Consider the following 18,323-nt stretch of genomic DNA (forward strand, 5'->3'; position numbering starts at 1 on the left):
TCTGAAAATTACAGTAGTTGCACAATATTTTTCAAAGATCCTCTCTTGGTAATTGCTTCTGACCAGAAAATTAAATGTAGAAGAATGAAATTGCAAGGAACACAGAAGACACAATTTTGATTTCATTCCTGGTTGCAGAATAATTTTATTGAAATACAGAGTTGCTGTATCTGAGATAAGAATCTGACCAGAGGTCCTTAACATTTCTCTTTACACTTTCCAAGTTAAATTTTTTTTACCTACTAAGATAACGTCTATATTCCGAAAAAGCCTGAACATTTCACAAATATATTTGCATACTTAATGCATTTATTTCTGCAAAATGTTACGTTAAATATTTTTTTTGTCATTTTTCCTCATCTTTAAGCTTTGCAACTGCTCTGAACTCATGAAATATGGTCAGCGGATTGCAGGTATTTCATATGCCATTTCTAACCATCTGCTGAATTAAAGGAAAGGGCTAGAAAATGCAAAAGAAACAATCTGTATGACGATTTTTCTGACAAAGCTGTCGGTACTAATTTTTATAGGTTCTTTGATATTCCTAAACAATCCATCCCAGCTGAGACCAATGCTTTTCTTGATCTCTTTTGTATCTTTTTCCTTCTCATTCCTGTATGTTTTAACCTTAATCTCCTTTCTCTCTGTATTTTATTAATTTCCATAGCTTTCTTTTAAGCAGAATTACCGAAGGTCTCAATTTGTTCTCCTTTCAATGAGTTCCAGAGTAGCAGTGAAGGTTAAATATAAAAAAGTACATGTAAAAAACCCAAATCAATTCAAAAATGAAAGAATTGATTTTTTTATTTTAATTTTGCTCATTGATTTTGTTCACAGAAAACAAAATCAATATAGTAACAGTATACAGACTTTGAAGTTTAATAATATATCCCTGTACAATAAAGAGGTCAAAACCCCTACTGTATCATAAATTTCTCCACTTGGAACTAATTACTACAAGTGGAAAAAAATGGCAGACTACCATTTTTGAAGGAATAGACACAAAGAGTGAGCTAATTCAGACATAAATTCATAACGATCAGGAGAGAAAAAGTGTTTTTCAGCATTGTTGTTCATACAGTTGAAAAGCCATATTATGAAGGAAGGCAAGTGATAATATACACTTTAGTTGCAAATATAATACTGTCTCCTCACACAGTTATACCAGCTTTACGTCAGAAACTTGAATGGGCTGAAGTTATGCTTTATTGATAAGAAAAAGTGCTGGCTGAAACTTTATTAATACTTAAAATATCCTTTGTTGTTGTTTCTTATGATGAAGATGAAGGATATGAATGAATAAATTATTTAGGAGAAAATATTCAGCCTTTCCTTTTGCTAAATCGTAAGCTGATGTACTATATAGTGTAATATCCAAATATATATAAAATAAATATAAAAATCGATACAGGTATATATAAAGTAGGAGTTGGCACTACAGTCTTTGTCTTTATATGATGTATATAGCTTAATAGTGACTGCAGAGTCGGAGGTTTTCCCTACATGTGGCTTTGATATTGGCAATTGTACAATCCTTGACACAATTGTTCTAGTCTTGAGTGCTCTAGCCAAGTGAAATAACTTGTGTTTAACAACCAAATTGTACGCGCACATATGAGTGACTGTTGATTTCCCTATTCACTGGTAGAGTCATTTAGCATGTTTTGGTTTCTTCTCTGTATCTACCTCAATTTCCTTGTAGAGCCATTTTTCTCAGCAAAATCTGAAGCACCCAAGACTGCTTCCCCTAATACCTGCCCCACCTGTCTCATGTCCCTAAGTAGTACAAAGATTTTAAAATTCTAAGACCATATTTGGATTTCCATAAATTCAGTCCTGAGGTATAAAATTTTTTCTTTGTTTATCTAGCACATCATCAGGGTGGTTCATTTGTTTTCAGGAAACCACAAAAACTTCCTTGATGCAAATACTGAAAATTCAATCTTGTTCACGCTCATCTCCCAGTTACTAATTGAAGCAATCAGCTAATCAAATTTCAGTCCTTTTGAAGATGGAACAAAGCAGAAAACGGTGAGTTTTTTCATCCTATTCATACTCCTAAATAAGATGGTATTTGATCCTGTTCCTCTACTTATGATCATTTCTGCTTTCCAAACCTTTCTCACACACCGTTTGCTTTTCTGGTTTGGAGTCTTGACTCTGTTTAATACCTCTCCAAATGCATCCAAAATGTAATCTGAATCTCTTGTTTTCAGGGTTTTTTGAAAAAAACAATATAAATAATTTTTATTTTCTCTCTCTTTTTTTTTTTTTTTTTAATAGCTTTGCTTTCAAGGTCCACTTAGTTCTGCAGTAACCCTGCCCCCTGGGAATCAATTTCTTAACATGAGAGTAAAGAAAGTTCATGTATTTTGTGATCCAACACCCCTTAGAGTTGGAGTTTCATTTCATAAATAATTCACTTACGAGCACATACATTCATTTTACATGATTCCTCAATATGGCCAGGGTGCTGCGTAGTCTGCACTGTATCCACCTACAAAAAATACAAAAATATATGTCTGCTTATCGGGATGTGAGTAGGGTTTGGCTAACCTAGTCCTGTATCACGGACCTTATAAGTGAGCAAAAAGATGTCTCTTCTCTCCCTTAGGTCCAAATATACTCCTTAAAATAACTCTTTGGCAGTGAAAACAGTTAGAATAGTGTTACATAGTGTTTAAGAAAAAGAAGGAATTAAATTAACTATGTCTAGGAACAGGATAGTTTTAAATCATCGAGACATTGTAGTGATTTTTACGGTCTTCCTTTTCTTACCTATCATTACTGCAGACAGAGTGAAAAAATAATAAAAATGTTTCATGTATCAGTGACAAGCATAACTTTTCTCTGTGAAGTGATGGGATAAATACCGCAGTAAGTAGCTAATAATATCAGATAGTTGAAAGAAGCAAAGAACAGGATTTCATAAAAAACCAGACGGGCAACTCTTCTTCCCCCCCCAAAATAAACATGAGTGAGCGAGCCAGTTTTGGAGGGCAATATATAGCATACAATGACAATTCTGTGAACATCTAAGTTATTCAAAATGCGAGCTATCAACTATTATGCTACAAGGTGGACATAAAGAAAATGGAGAACTAGAGGAAAACATGCTCCCTTTGAATCTCTTTGATCAATACGTTTATGAAGGAAATGAGACACTAAAGAGATATTCCCATCTACTGATAAAAAGTGAAGGTTTCTGTCCAATATATTCTTCAAAAACAGCCCTTAAGATGTCACTCAGAAGCGGGTCATCTACATGAACAACATTAACCCATTATGTGTTGGTTACCTAACATCTTTGGTTGGCATTCACTAGACAGTCTTTTCAGCTTCTCCGGTATTTTTGTACTATTAATAATTTATTTTACATCACTCACTACTAAGCCCTTATTTTCCAACATTTTAATGAATCACTTCCTCTAATCTATTACACACACACAAAGTTAAAACCAAATTACACAAGTGTAGGATAGCAATGTCAAGCATCTCTACAAAGCAGCTTTTGCTCTATGAACATAATCCATAAAAGACTCCCAAATGTCCTCAAATAAGTAACGTCTGTTCCTCAATCTAAATATGATCTTCTTACAGAAAGCCATCTGGGACAAGCAAGCAAAACATTCTGCTTTGGTTGCAGAAGAAATGTATTTATGCCTCAGTAAAATTCTTCATCATCATCAATCCAATTATATGCAAATTTCTTTGCTCAGTTTCCACTGTCTGAGCTTGAATAAACAACAAAAATACTAAACTGGCCCAAAAGATTTTGCAGAAATATAGGTAATGCACCTATCTAACTGTCTTGATCGATATATCTCTCTACATGTCATTTAAGTACATTGAGTACCTCAGAGTTGTTAACTTCAACAGTTATTCAAATTCATAGAAAAAATAAATTTTGCTAACTTTAAGGAGAATGCATTCACTGGAATAGTAGACTTGTCCAGTATGCAATCAACTGAGATCTCCTACCATGTATGTTAAGTATCTTTCTGCAAGATATAAACACAATTGTGAGCATTTGGTGCATTCATAAGGTATTTCTGAGGTCAAAAAGGTTCATAAATATAACAGATTTTTTCTATTATCAGACCTCTCTTCTACGACAGATACTCGTGCTATTTTTTCTGTTAACAAATCAAATCATAAATCTATGCAAGAGAAAAGCTAAAACGAACAAAAACAATTACCTGGCAAATACTAGACAAAACGTTGAATCTTTGTATCAAAAATGCAATGTATTATATCCTCACAAATTCAAATAATTGTGGCAGTCTCAGTGTGTGTGTCTATATTACCTGCTGATGCACTATAAAAATGGAAGGATGAAAGCGCAATTTGTTGTGCCTCTCTACATTGCACCTTAACGAGCAACAAACTTTGTACCACTTGCCAATCTCAGACATACACTGTGCAGACACAGAGAGCAAACTGATGGAGGGCCTTGCATCTGCGTTGCAAGTGCTATGCACCACATGACACCCTGAAGACAGTGCTGGAATGAAGACAATGCTTCAAAAGGATCAGTGGTGCACTTAAGCATGTACAGCAGGACTCCAAATATAGACTCAAATCAAATTCACACACAAAAAAACCCTTCCCGTACTCTGTATCATTAATGTAGATGCATCTATACATAATGATGGAAGGAAAAAATTAGAATTTTTTTTCTCCTTCTCTAAATTTCTGTGAAAGAAGCTGCTGTTTTCCTCACTTCTCTATGGCAGGTGAAGAATCTTGCTAACTTCCAGGAAATTGATATTACTTGTTGCTCCTCCCATTTCCTGGCATGAAAATGCACATACACCAAAGAGTTAAATGAAGAATGGGGAGTCACTACCTCAGTTTTCATGAGAAAAATGCTTGCAGTTCTCCTCCAATCCAGTCCATAACACTGAAATACAGGCCTGGAAGTGTCTTATTACATACCAAGTCCAGTTTCTGTTTACAATATGCATAATCTCACATATTTCCTTTATAGGTTAGAATCTTCCTGCATGAATAGTTCCATGGGAAATTTGTTCCAGAATTGCAATGCTGCAGTATATAAATGTTATTGTAATAAAACCCCCAAGTTTATTCATGGGTATTTATACCTGTTTATTCTTTTCCTTAACTTACATATTCATTGCCATTGGGAAGTGAACTTTTAGTATTATTGATATATATTTGCTATTATATTATATTTTTTCATTCACTGAGAAGCCACACTTTAACAGAGTATAGATGATCACAGCCACAACATATTGCTACAAACTCAGAATCATTAACTTCCACAAGCACCTTTTTATCATTGATTTTTTTTTTGCCATTCATCTCACTTTATTCTTAACACTAAATCTGTGTCTGTAAATACGTTATGATTGCCATATATATTATATATTGGTCTGACTGATGTGTGTGTATTACTAAAAATTTGAGACATTACAAGTTTCTGCAACATTCAACGTGTCTTAAACGGAACTGAAAGGCAAAACATGCTCATTTTTGCCCACTATAGCAAATGCCAGATAAAAATATAGCTCCACAGATTTCCTGTTACATTTCACAAGATGCTTCTAACCTATTTTTAAACTTCTTTTACACACACAACTTCATTTTCAGTTTGTGAAAGAAATCAAAATAGGATACATGGAACTATAGGAAGTGTATTGAATATATTTCCTTAGAATATACATGTTGAATAAGGAATACTAATTCTCGTATTCTTAAACAAACAAAATAAAATCAATCAATAAACAAAATATTCAATATCTTTATGTTGTGCCATTTGTACAATATTTGTGAATTGTTAAAGGCCATATATAGGGTAAAAAAAATAGGCAAACTGAAACTGATGAAAAGTTCATCTGAATAAGAAATTAATGGAGTCTGCTACATATGATCACAGAGATGGACAGATTTTTGTCATGAGATTTTTTGTAACAGATATGGTCTAATTTAGTATAAGAAAACCTATTAATCATCCTGATGATCAAAGTTTAAACGCAAAAAAAAATAAATCAACTTAAAAGGGTAACACACCTAGATTTAGTACACAGTTTAACATGACTGTATTCTCATTTAAACTTACTTAAATTCAAGTTGCCATATTCTTAACTATTTTGCATCAGCTCATTCTAGTTTCACAACTTCATTGTGGCTCCTGCAGACTCCTGCATGTTAGGTAAAAGGTAAATCAAGTCCATCAAAAATAATCTTTTACTTCATAGCAAAAACAGAACAATAAACAAATTATCATTTTAACCCATCATTACAAGCTTAAAATTGATAAAATAATCATGCATCATTCATTATCTTTACAAACTCTCTGTTTTATTGATTTCCTGCTCACACTATGCCTGTGAATGAATTTTGAACATTTAGGCATCTGGTGAATCCCACCACTTCCTATTATTAGGATATTAGGATTATGTTCTGTTCATAGTCACACTTTGCAGTAATATCGTGATGTATCAACCACTCTTCATGTTAAGCACCAGGGGACTGCTGGCTCACAAAGGTAGTGGTTAGAGATGGAAAGACTGTGTCCACGCCATTGCCCTGAAATTAATTCATTCATCCCCACAAACTAAAGAATTTATATCTTAGAAATCAAAAAATCACATACATGTAACTGTTTAGCAATCAGTTCTTTCTAAAAAAATCCAAAATGTTGTAAAATAAACATAAACATATACCTTCTGCTAGTAATAGGTAGGAATGAAAATCATAATATGAAATATCCCATTTAACTCTCTCATCTACTCTCGCACAAGCGCTGTAATAATAAAAATGTTGCAAATTTAATGCTACTTACTACAATGCCTTGCAATTCCTGAAGCAGACAAGTGTTTTCATTACAATCCAGTAAAATGATATTATTGTTCTATTTTCAATACATATACATTGACTTATCTCAGGTAGGCGGTGTTCAGAAATATAACTAACTTGTTAATAGTTTTTTGAAGGCACAGCGTGCAATAATGTAGTATCAATCTACCTAAAAAGTCTCAGTAATGCAAACTTCCATATGGTTTGCATATTACTTCTGTAATACGTTTATTAAAATCCTGTCACCTTACCCTACAGAACTAATGCATTAAGAAGCACTGTAGTAATAAGAAAGTTACCTATTTAGGTTATTTATTACAATCTTAAGCCAGCAACAGTGTGGACTTCCTTGAAAACTAAGTAATGCTATTATGTCAAGAAAAAAAAAGGCTCACAGAAAAGCAGAACAGCAAGTACTGATATCCTTAGATGCCTCTGGTGCTGCTCTTTAAACAGCTTTCACAATGTAGCTTGATCTTGGTGTAGATAATGCTACTAATAGTTTAATCCATCATTAAGAAACCAAGGCATGAAAAGCCTGGCCTACGTTTTGTTGTTGTTTCTTTTCTTTTTTCCTTTTCTTAGGAGTACAGGAACACCCTGGAGGGAAAATACCTGTATAATTCTTTTTCTAAACTGATGAAGTTCCATTTCAAAACTAACAAGATTTTTTTACATCACCTCAAACCTCCAGAGGGTTGAAATATTTTTTTCGATTTCTAGACTAAGCATATAATGGTATATTAATTGCTATTATATCAACATTGTTCTTTAATACTTTTTGTTGGTATTTATTCCAGATATTTTTTAGGAAGAGCAATCAAATCTCTCACCACTTACTTTCCTAACATTCTGAGTTAGATGTAGCAGTGGCTTAAATCCAGACGGCAGGAACAGTTACCACCCTCATGCAGCTGCTCCACCCTTCTGATGGGCATTAAAGCCTTCAGGGAAGGACTATATGATATGACTATGAATGAGCTCATGTACTATTGCAGTCTTCAGCTCGGTGTACTAAAGTAAAAGAATTTCAGTTTTGGTTTACCCTAAGATACCAGGCAGTGGTTCACCAAGCGATTCAAAGAAGGTTCAAGTATTCGTGCCTTCAGGATAGTAACAACTTCTGCCATCCAATTTTAGCCTGCCACAGCATGTCTCTCAGAGCCGTAAGTCTGAATAAGCAAAGCCCTTTTAGTCATGTCTCGCACAGCTGACTCTATATTCCATGGTTTTTTAACAGGTCTTTCTGAATCTTTAAATGTAAGCTTAATTTTTCCTGAAAATGGCTGACCAGAATAATATATAACGATTTTCAGATGAAGTCTCACAAATGACTCCTTGAATGACCGTTTCTCTCACAGCAGCACACAACTTGATGCAGCCTTATTTTGCAGAAAAAAAAAATTTGCCTGTGTCACACTGGTGCTCATAATAACTCTGCCTAACTCATTAAATTTTCCTCTTTTTCTACTGTTTCCGTCTCATTATTTCCTAACTCAATTTACAACTTGTCTTGTTCTTGCTATTTTGAGTTAAGTTTTATTTTCATTGCTACAGTTTAAAAAGTTTTCTAGTCCTTCATCTAGTACAGTCTAATCCTCACCCAAATTCATTATATTTATCATATTTGTTTCATATTCAAGTTTCATTATTACGTTTGCACTCTGTGCACAAAGGTTAAAATATGAAGCAAAATCAGTCTTAAGACTGATGCTTGACTTGAGGGAGTAACTTTCTATTTATAACACTTAATCTTTGCAACAATACAAATTGTCATCTCATTTTAGTGACTTTTGTAATTCCTCCAGTATTACCCATCTTCCTCAGGTGTACAGATAATTTCCCAGGTGGCACAGTATCAACTGCTTGCTGAAGTCCAAAGAGAGAGATTACTACATTTTCTTTATCTAGGAAAGTGGTTATCTTTTCCAAGGAAGGTATCCGATTGGTTTGTATGAACCCTTGCAGTAAAGCTGTTTTCAACTTCTATTTTATCCCATATGAGCTATGAAGTTGATCAGGGGACTGGAGCACCTCCCTTATGAGGAAAGGCTGAGAGACCTGGGTTTGTTCAGCCTGGAGAAGAGAAGACTGAGGGCAGGGGGAGATCTTACCAATGCTTATAAATATCTAAAGGTTGGGTGCCAGGCGGATGGGCCCAGACTCTTTTCAGTGATGCCCAATGACAGGGCACAGGTTGGAACACAGGAAGTTCGACCTGAACATGAGGAAAAACTTCTTTCCTGTGAGGGTGCCAGAGCAGTGGCACAGGCTGCCCAGGGAGGTTGTGGAGTCTCCTTCCCTGGAGACATTCAAACCCCTCCCGGACGCGTTCCTGTGCCCCCTGCTCTGGGTGTGCCTGCCCAAGCAGGGGTGTTGGACATGATGATCTCCAGAGGTCCCTTCCAACCCCTGCCATTCTGTGATTCTGTAAAATAGCAAGCTGATACATTTATTGCTCACTTTGCAATGTGAAATATTACTTTTTATCTCATGGGCATAACTGACTTCATAGGAATGCTTTACACTTCATCCCATTAGAGACACCGAGCCAGTAATCCCTGTTCAATATAGACCCTTCTACTATATCTGGGCTATAGCAGGCTTCAGGGGCTTCTCTTGCTTCTTGCTGCCCTACCCCACACCTGCCCTTGCTTCAAGGGAGGCAAGCAGGACACTGACTAGAAAGGAGAATAAATGCAATAAAGCTGAGCGGAGCTGAGGCTGCCTGAGCATCAAGAGACCTGCTGTTCATTCCCAGGTGGATAAAACTCCAGCTGTCAGGCAGCAGAGAGAATTATGCCAAAGGCACAGCAGGGCTCTAAAGGTAGAGTGTCACAGAGTGGCCAAAACTAAAAGAAAGAGTTATGCAAATAAGTGAGAGGGAAAGATGTAAGGTGGGGGTCGGGGAGTGGGGCTGGCTTTATACAGGATCCTTAGGCATGGAATGGCCAGGACATTCCTACCAGCCTTTATATCAGATTCCAAAGTACAATTAGGTATCACTCTTGCTCTAGAAAACTCACTGGTCATGGCAACACCCCACCGTGTTGTAGTAAAAAAGAAAAAAAAAGGCAAAAAAAATTAAGCAAGGCCACTAAGAAAATACGTCAGAAGACAAAAGTAAGCACTGTTACCAGTCTATCACCAATTTAAAAGGAAACAGCCCATCGCTACTATGGCATTTCTTTTAGATGAGCATAGATTGAATGCACTATTTCAACAGATCACAGAAAGCATGGATGTAAAACACAGATTCATAAGATGACATTTAAAGATGAGTATTGTCCAGTAGACAAAACCTGAAATTAGGTTTCCTGAATCCCTCTTCAGTGTACCTCTAAGTTGTAGTCAAAAGGTTTGTAAGTTACTTCATACATTCATCTAAATACTCAAGATACATTATGGAAGCATCATAATGATGAGCTAAGTTTATAAAGAAAGCAGTGATCTTTAGATACTATGTTATATATATGCAAAATACTATGGAAATTATTATACTGACAGTGTAAACTTGTTTGTATTGTCAGCTGTTCACTTTCTTAAAATTAAGTTCAAAACAAGAGGGCTGTTTGTATGTATGTCTTCTCTTTCAAAGGAAACACAAATTCCATGCTTCTAGTCAGTTGCAACTTTTGAAGTCCTTTATCAATGAGCAGTATGGTGTTTCCTAACAAATGAGAACTTATTTCATAGTCTGCCTTATGAGCACAGTGTGGTAGATTGGTTTAATTAAAGTCTGTCAAATTATCTTAAGGATTTTATATTCTGCAAATAATTGCTTTTTCTCCTCTATTCACTTTTTCTTAATGGAAACAGAGAAAGTTGGTTTTATCTTTAATATATGATGTAGAACAAAGGGAAAAGAAGAAAGAAAAGTGAGTAGTTAACAGTGACCTTTAATTTCTTGGGCATCATTTTACGTTAAACCTAAAATGACCAAAATTAAGCTAGATTTGACAGTAGTTATGTATGTGAAATTACATCATGTATCCAAATCAGACTATCATTCTAACAGTACACATCTGAAAGCCCCTGAACAGTGGAACGCAACAAAAGTTGCATACAAATGTTTGTGAGATCAGTTAAAACACCTCACATTAGATTGCACTCTAGTGATCCAAACATAGCTTATTTTGCATGCTTACAGATATTAGGTCACCATTAATCCTTTTGTTTATAAATTCTTCACCACAAATTGATTTATGTACAGAACTGGTACATGGGAATATGGAATTAACACTATATGATGTTTTGGTTTAGGGGTTTTGGTTTGGTTTTTTTTCTTTTTGATCAAAAATAAAAAGCACCTTTTTCCAGTGAAACAGCAAGATGCTTATTTTAGGACCCAAAATCAGTCTTAAGTGAGTCTCCACTTCTTTCATATTAAATTACATCTAATATGCAGTGTGTGCATACTGTGAAAAGACTTACTTTATCAATGTAAATTAAGAAGCTGCCCCTACTCATCATATTACCAGCTATAGTACTCATTAGTATGACAGGTGAGAACGACCTACCCCCTATTTCGGGGTGGAGGGAGGGGTGGAATAAAAAATATTTTTCCAAGTATGATTCTGGAGACACATGTACACCAATGAAACTATGAGTAGTCTGGCTGGCAAGCAGAGTACAGCAGCCAAGGTTGATCAGTGACAATTCAAGATATTTATTTCAAATAGAAGCATGCGTCAGAAATTAACAACAGGTGCACACTTCATGTATATTATAATTGGTTTTCTGCATCATGGTATAACATTTTACAAATGAAAGGCTTCTCTCTCTTTCTTCAAATAGCAAGAGTACTGAGCTGATTTCATCTTAAAAGTTGCATAACCTTTTTCCTGACACCTTTTCAGTAGTTATTTCTTCTGAGTCCTCCTGTAATCAGGATGCCCACAAACAGAAACCTTTGTGGAGAGATTTCTAAATTATTTTGAAAGACATCTTTCTGTAGTTAGCTATCACACACTGGTGCACTGAAATGCTGAAAAACAACCAGCATGTGTTACGAGATAAAAAGGAAAGCCCAACTATCATTTTTTCCCAATCTTCTATCTGCAAATGATATGGAAGTACCAGCTCTGTAAATTAAAGGAAACTTGTTAGAAACACACAGAAACCACTCGGTCATTGTGCAGTTATTCCAGGCCTCTCAATCTCTCCACTTAGGAGGTGACTATTCACCTTTCCCTGTGAGAAGTACAGCAGCAGAACCCTACTTAAAACTGCCTGTTCACAAAGTATTTGGAAAAATTGTGTAACTACTGAGCAGAGTTAAAAGAAGCAACTTTAACAGTTAAAGTTTTTCAGTTACAGGTTTCTTTATTATTTTCAAAGCTGTGAGATGGCTTAGCTTCTTCAGGAAAATGGGACGCCTTTGGAGTCCTTTTTCTTAAAGCCTTCATGTCATATCAGGGGGAAAAAGGTAAAAATTAGTGGTTACTCTCCAGCTTCTGGCTTTCAAGTACAACAAATACAAACAAATACATTGCTTAGGTCCAAGACAAAACTTCTGCTTTGCAGGAAGGAAAATATTTCAACAGGAACTCAAGAAATCTAAGGCTGTAGATTTTTTGCTTGGGCCTGCTAAATTTAAAATAATGCAAATTCTTTTTGGGATATTGTAGAGGGGACTACAAGAAGGAGGAAAGTATCTATGACAGGCGTTAGTACAATAGAGTAGCTAAGCCCTTGTTTTTTGAGCAGACTACCAAAGACAACTGATTCATTGTGGAACACAAGGAAAACAGCAGCAAGAGGAACCCTGGTGTCTCCCTGTCTGTATCTGCACAGAGTGTGGGTATGACACTGGGGTAGCTTTTACTTTGTGGAAGGTGGGGTCTACCCTCAACTGACCTTTATAAACATTAGTAAAGTCCTTCCATGTATTATTTCTCTTCTGCATTAATTGTGAAGGGAATGCACGCTATGACCAAGTCTGGTGCCACAACAAAATGAAGCAGGAGAGAACTATACACTGGACATACACTGCACAGTTACTGGGATGAACAGAAACTTTATCGTGAGCAATTATATCTGCTCAAGTAGGAAGAGCCATGTTCAATAAACCCTTCCCCCTCTCCCCCTTTTAAGGTTGGTCTTTTTAAAAAATTTCTGTGAGGATGCTTGTTAACACTCAAGATGATTGAAACAAGCAGGCCAGGTCACCTTCCTTATTCTTGACCCACAGAATTGTAGCAGAAATCCATGAAACTGAGAGGGAGTAAAGTAAAAGTCACTGAAATAAGCCTTATTTCAATTTTCCTCACCACTTTTTATGTCTGGTGGCATCAGGCAGGAGAAAACTGCATTCTTTCTAACAGTGGCCAGGTGTTGGAGCAAAGACATGCAGTCATATATGAAACACGGTTACAAAATATATTCTAAAACAAATTTATGGCTTACCTTAGAGGGTTTCAACCATGTAAATAAGTGGCAAGGAGCTATTACCACCCTACTAAACAGATGGATGACATGTCAAAAATCTGGCACAAACATCTCATTATTTATTTTAAAACAAAGTATTGTGAAATGTTTAGAAAACCTGATCTGGCCAAAATATCCTCCTGATTTGATTCCTAAAATATAATTTGTTACTGTAATTAATTTGAACACAAAACCTTCTAATTTCTGAGCAACAACATATTTCTGAAGAATGTACTTCATTTCAGTCTCACCTTACTAGATTTTACTTAGGTTTTCACTATGTAACTATGCTTCATGATTCAAAACTGTTTAGAGATAACAATTAAACCAAAAGAATCATGCTCCTCACAGTGTGTTTTACATTTACTAAGTCAGTGTTCCCCCTTATGCTTTTAAGGATGGCGGGGGGGGGAAGTGGTGCATCTTCAAGGAGTGCAGACATTTTAGATATACTTGATTTACTCAATTTGTTTTAAGTTGAAGAGTGAAAAGGAATCTTTGACAAAACCATCATCTTTAAAATATGGTGATATTTCATTTTCCCCCTTCTGCACCATTTACATTGCCTGCAACTGAAATATTTCCAGTAGTCATTGTGTCCAATTTTTCAGAGTTGTCACTTCCTAGCAAATCTGCTTAAGCAAAGTACTTATATTGTTTGAAAACAGACCAAACATATAATATAAAATGCTTTCTATACTTCTTTGCAGGACAACTGATATTCAAGCACACAAAACAGCAAGAACACGCAAATATCTGGAAGTTGAGTTCTATAGACTCTTTTAAATCCATAAATCTGGTACTCCCATGATTAGTTTCCAAAAACGCCTAGAATTAGCTCACTTCTTTTGCCTTAGACAATTTTTTTCTGCACAATAATTATAATCAACACAATACAATCAAACAATAATCAAAATGCTATTTCCAAAGAAAAACCTCTCCAGGCCATTAAAACTAAAAAGAACACTTCACCTGAGGACAGGAAAACAGAAGATGATCATTTTTAACCCCCTCTAGTCCACAAGCCCTTTTGGTCAGCATTTGATGCCCTGCAAAATTGCTACAGCTTTACACTTACGGGCCTTTAGCCTACAATATAAAAAACCAAACCCTGTATACTGAAATGAACTACACTGACAAAAGTTAAGATCTTTGCCTAGGATATATATTACACTTTGCAGATAGAAAAAAAAAGATATAAAATAAAATTATCCTTTTAAGAGTGATTTTTAAATTCTGGGTGTCAAGAACTTTTACAGATGACAAACTGCAGAATAGTTTTAGTTGTTACAGGTCAGTAAGCTAGTTCCTGAAACCTTTCTAAGATTTTCTGATTTTATTAATTTAATTTCTGCATGATTATACAAAAATCTTGTTAATCTTTCAAGTTTATACATGAAGAATTATGTAAGACTATAGTTACTTCCACTGCTTTAGAAAGCTGGTCATGTTACAGGAAAGTCAGTGCTTCTTACTGTGTACAATTCAAATCCCAATACTCTGATGGCCCGTTAACACCAAATATGTCACCCTTTAACACCGCAGAATCAATACACTGGAATGTCATGGTACCCTGATGGGCCACAAAGCCTCTATATACATTTATTAGACAAAGATTTTATATGACTTCAGAGAAGAAATGTGTCAAGTTAAAATCAATTTCAAGTTTCTTACTAAGAAGGAAATAGTCCTAGGTAAATAAAAGATTTTTTTCAAGTTCCACTCAGTCAAACACAGGAACTAAAAGAAGGTCAATGTCATTTAAACATCCTCTTCTGAACAAGGACACTTGCATGTGCACACTGTTATAAATTCTCCCCCTCATTTTCAAGGTGGGTTTCTTTCTGACAGCTCTTTCCTACCCAGATCATCACCCACCCGCACCTTGCTGAGATCCCCTTTCAAGAAAGGATAAGAAAAATACAAATAAAACCTAATACAAATATTCTAATATAATCAAACAATAATATCCCAAAGCCTAGGTACAAAAAGCTCTTCTAAAGTTTATGTCATTCATTTTTTCACAAGATAAGTATTGGGTCTACTAAAAGGAAGATCAGACAATTACATTTTAAAAATGCCTCTGTAGCACACTCCAAAGAACTCAAGAGAAAGTTATTTACCTTTCTGACAACAGTGGGAATTTGCAGGTGAGACAAAACCATTAGTATTTTCTCACAATTAATTCTTCAAAACATTTTTAGAATGAAAGACAAGAAGCATTGTTGATCATGTGCCTTCCATCCTTGTAGAGATGGATAAGCAACCAATCCAGGCCAATCTAAGATTCCCTGGATGCTTAACAGAAAAAGCATTTTTTAAAAAACCCTCCCTCAGCTGCTATGCAGCTGACAGACTAAAGAATACCCTCTTTCTTTAATCTCTGAATTTCAAAACTATGTCCATTTGCAGGTGACACCAAGCTGAGTCATGCAGTTGACACACATGAGGGACGGAATGCCATCCAGAGGGACCTGGACAAGTTCAAGAAGTGGGCCCATGTGAACCTCATGAGGTTCAACAAGGCCAAGTGCAAGATCCTGCACCTGGATTGGGGCAACCCCCACTACCAATACAGGTTGGGGAATGAAGGGATTGAGAGCAGCCCCGTGGAGAAGGACTTGGGGGTACTGGTGGTTGGAAAGCTGGATGTGAGCCAGCAACGCATACCTGCAGCCCAGAAAGCCAACCATATCCTGGGCTGCATCAAAAGAAGTGTGTCCAGCAGGTTGAGGGAGGTGATTCTGCCCCTATACTCTGGTGAGACCCCACCTGGAGCGCTGTGTCCAAGTCTGGAGCCCTCAGCACAGGAAAGACACGGACCTGTTGGAGCAGATCCAGAGGAGGGCCACAGAAATTATCAGAAGGATGGAACACCTCTCCTGTGAAGAAAGTTGGGGTTGTTCAGCCCGAAGAAAAGGCTCCAGGGAGACCTTACTGCAGCCTTTCAGTACTTAAAGGGGGCTTATAAGAAAGATGGGGACAAACTCTTTAGTAGGACCTGTTGCAACAGGGTAAATGGGTAATGGTTTTAAACTAAAAAAGGGAAAATTTAGACTAGTATAAGGAAGAAATTTTTTACAATAAGAGTGGTGAAACACTGGAACAAGCTGCCCAGAGAAGTGGCAGATGTTCCATCTGTGGAAACGTTTAAAGTCAGGCTGGACGGGGCTCTGAGCAACCTGATCTAGTTGAATATGTCCCTGTTCATTGCAGGGGCAGCTGGACAAGACGACATTTAAAGGCCCCATCCAACTCAAATTATTCTATAATTCTATGACTTTCTTTTCTTTCTATGGTTTCCCGGAACCCTGCATATCTCTAAGACCTTGTCAAAAAAAAACACAGTACAGGCTTCAGTACATAAAATTTAACATCTGAGCTTTACTGCTCTACTAATTCCTAGAGAACTGATTAAGGTGATGTTATACAAAACTGTTCACTGCCTGCAAGGGAACTAGTCCATGAAAAATTTCTGAAAATATTGAACCAATATTGTCAGATCTAGCCCAGAGAGAAACAGAACAAAAATAAGTATTTCCACAGAGAGTAAGAAAGTTCTAAACCTATGTAGGCTTGATTACTTTCTAGACCAATAGGAAAGTTCTGTGTTACTGTTCGTTATATTTGTAATCACAAAAACCAAAAATTAATATGAATTTCATTGATCACCCTTTATATTTTTTATACACAGGTTCAGATTTCAATTTGTAACCTATTCACAACTATTCTGGACAAAGAATCATTTTATTTTTCTTTTTTTTTTCTGAGTGCTATTTTAACCATTTGATGCAAACATTTTTTGTGTGATGCCAAACATGCTATTTTCCAACCCACTATCCTCTATACCCTGCCATTTCTAAAGAATCATTACACACCTCCCCTACAAAGCTTAATGTCGCTTAGAAAGAAACAATGCATGTGTTCATCTGGAGCTGAATTTTCTAGCAATATACAGCACGTATTGTGTCTTGTCATAAAATTTTTAAAGTATTTTGCTAAATTATTTTCACTCTGCTCGTACAAATAGTCCTACTGAATTAAATGGAAGTGGTGATGCTGTAATTCCTACCACACTGCCAAAAACTAAACAAGGTGGTTTAGCAGCTTATGGCCCAGGCTTCCAAAAGTCTTTTGCAAGCCTGTATTAGACGTTCACAAAGGAACAGTGAACTAGATCACACACAAGTTGGCATCAACTAAAAATTCTGACACAGCATTCACTGAAATCCTGTAAGAAACGCGTAAGTTAAAGCAGTCACGAGTTATCAGATGAACCACTGAGCGCATTAATGACAGGTCTAGTTTGTTTTTTTAGTTTTTGTGTCCTTAAGGAGCTTTCTACCTGTGGGATTACACATATAGGAAATTATACAGAAGAGATGTTAGTTTCTTCTCAATAATAAAATTACACCTTTAACAGTGAAAATATAACAGCAAGTTACTGTATTCAAAAGAAGAAAAGGATACTTGCAATATGTTTCCATTAAGGTACAGTAACTATTTAAATTCATAAAATAAAGGCTTACAAATCCATATGAAAATTATTCTCTCAGTTAAATGGCAAATGGACAACACAGATTAGCATCTATAAATAATTTATAAACCAAAATTCAAACTGGATTCTTATGAGTTTCAATTTTTTCTTAATTCACTACATCTTTCAGTATAAAGCAAACTACTGCTGCTTAAATATGATTCTTCAATATTTTTTCACAAATATGACTCTTCAACTTATTAAAATATGTGAGAGAATAAAGTTATCAGTATTGAAGTTGCACTTAGCTCTTGCAGAGAAAAAAATTACATGTAAAACCTTTAATGTGACCTATGTTTTTAAGGTAGCAGCACAGACAGTGTTTCTCAGAGATACCAGCTGATGCCATGTTTTTTTCTCCAAAAATGTAAACTAAAATATTTAGCATCTCATGATATTTTTCTTTATGCTAGCATTAAATACTGTGATAGAATGATTTTGTGGAAGTCTGTCAACACAACTGCTGATACTCCTGTGTAACAGTACCCAGATTGAGGGGATTATCAGCAGGACTTCCCATTAATACATTAGTGAA

The 18,323-nt window shown here is 35.9% G+C and overlaps 1 protein-coding gene across 7 annotated transcripts in view; it reads right to left on the minus strand.

The window, feature by feature from the left end:
• PCDH7 (protocadherin 7) overlaps positions 1 to 18,323 on the minus strand; it is a 291,307-nt gene that overhangs the window by 233,791 nt on the left and 39,193 nt on the right. For 4 of the 7 annotated variants that reach the window (XM_075091714.1, XM_075091713.1, XM_075091715.1 and 1 more), the window contains one exon: positions 2,438 to 2,497. The exons of the other annotated variants lie outside the window; for them this stretch is intronic. In XM_075091714.1, coding sequence (XP_074947815.1) covers positions 2,438 to 2,497 — 60 coding nt within the window. The remainder of the gene's footprint in view (positions 1 to 2,437; positions 2,498 to 18,323) is intronic. 7 annotated transcript variants of the gene reach the window in all.

The sequence above is a fragment of the Phalacrocorax aristotelis genome, chromosome 4 (assembly GCF_949628215.1).
Source record: "Phalacrocorax aristotelis chromosome 4, bGulAri2.1, whole genome shotgun sequence".
In the NCBI taxonomy this organism is placed as follows: Eukaryota; Metazoa; Chordata; class Aves; order Suliformes; family Phalacrocoracidae; genus Phalacrocorax; species Phalacrocorax aristotelis.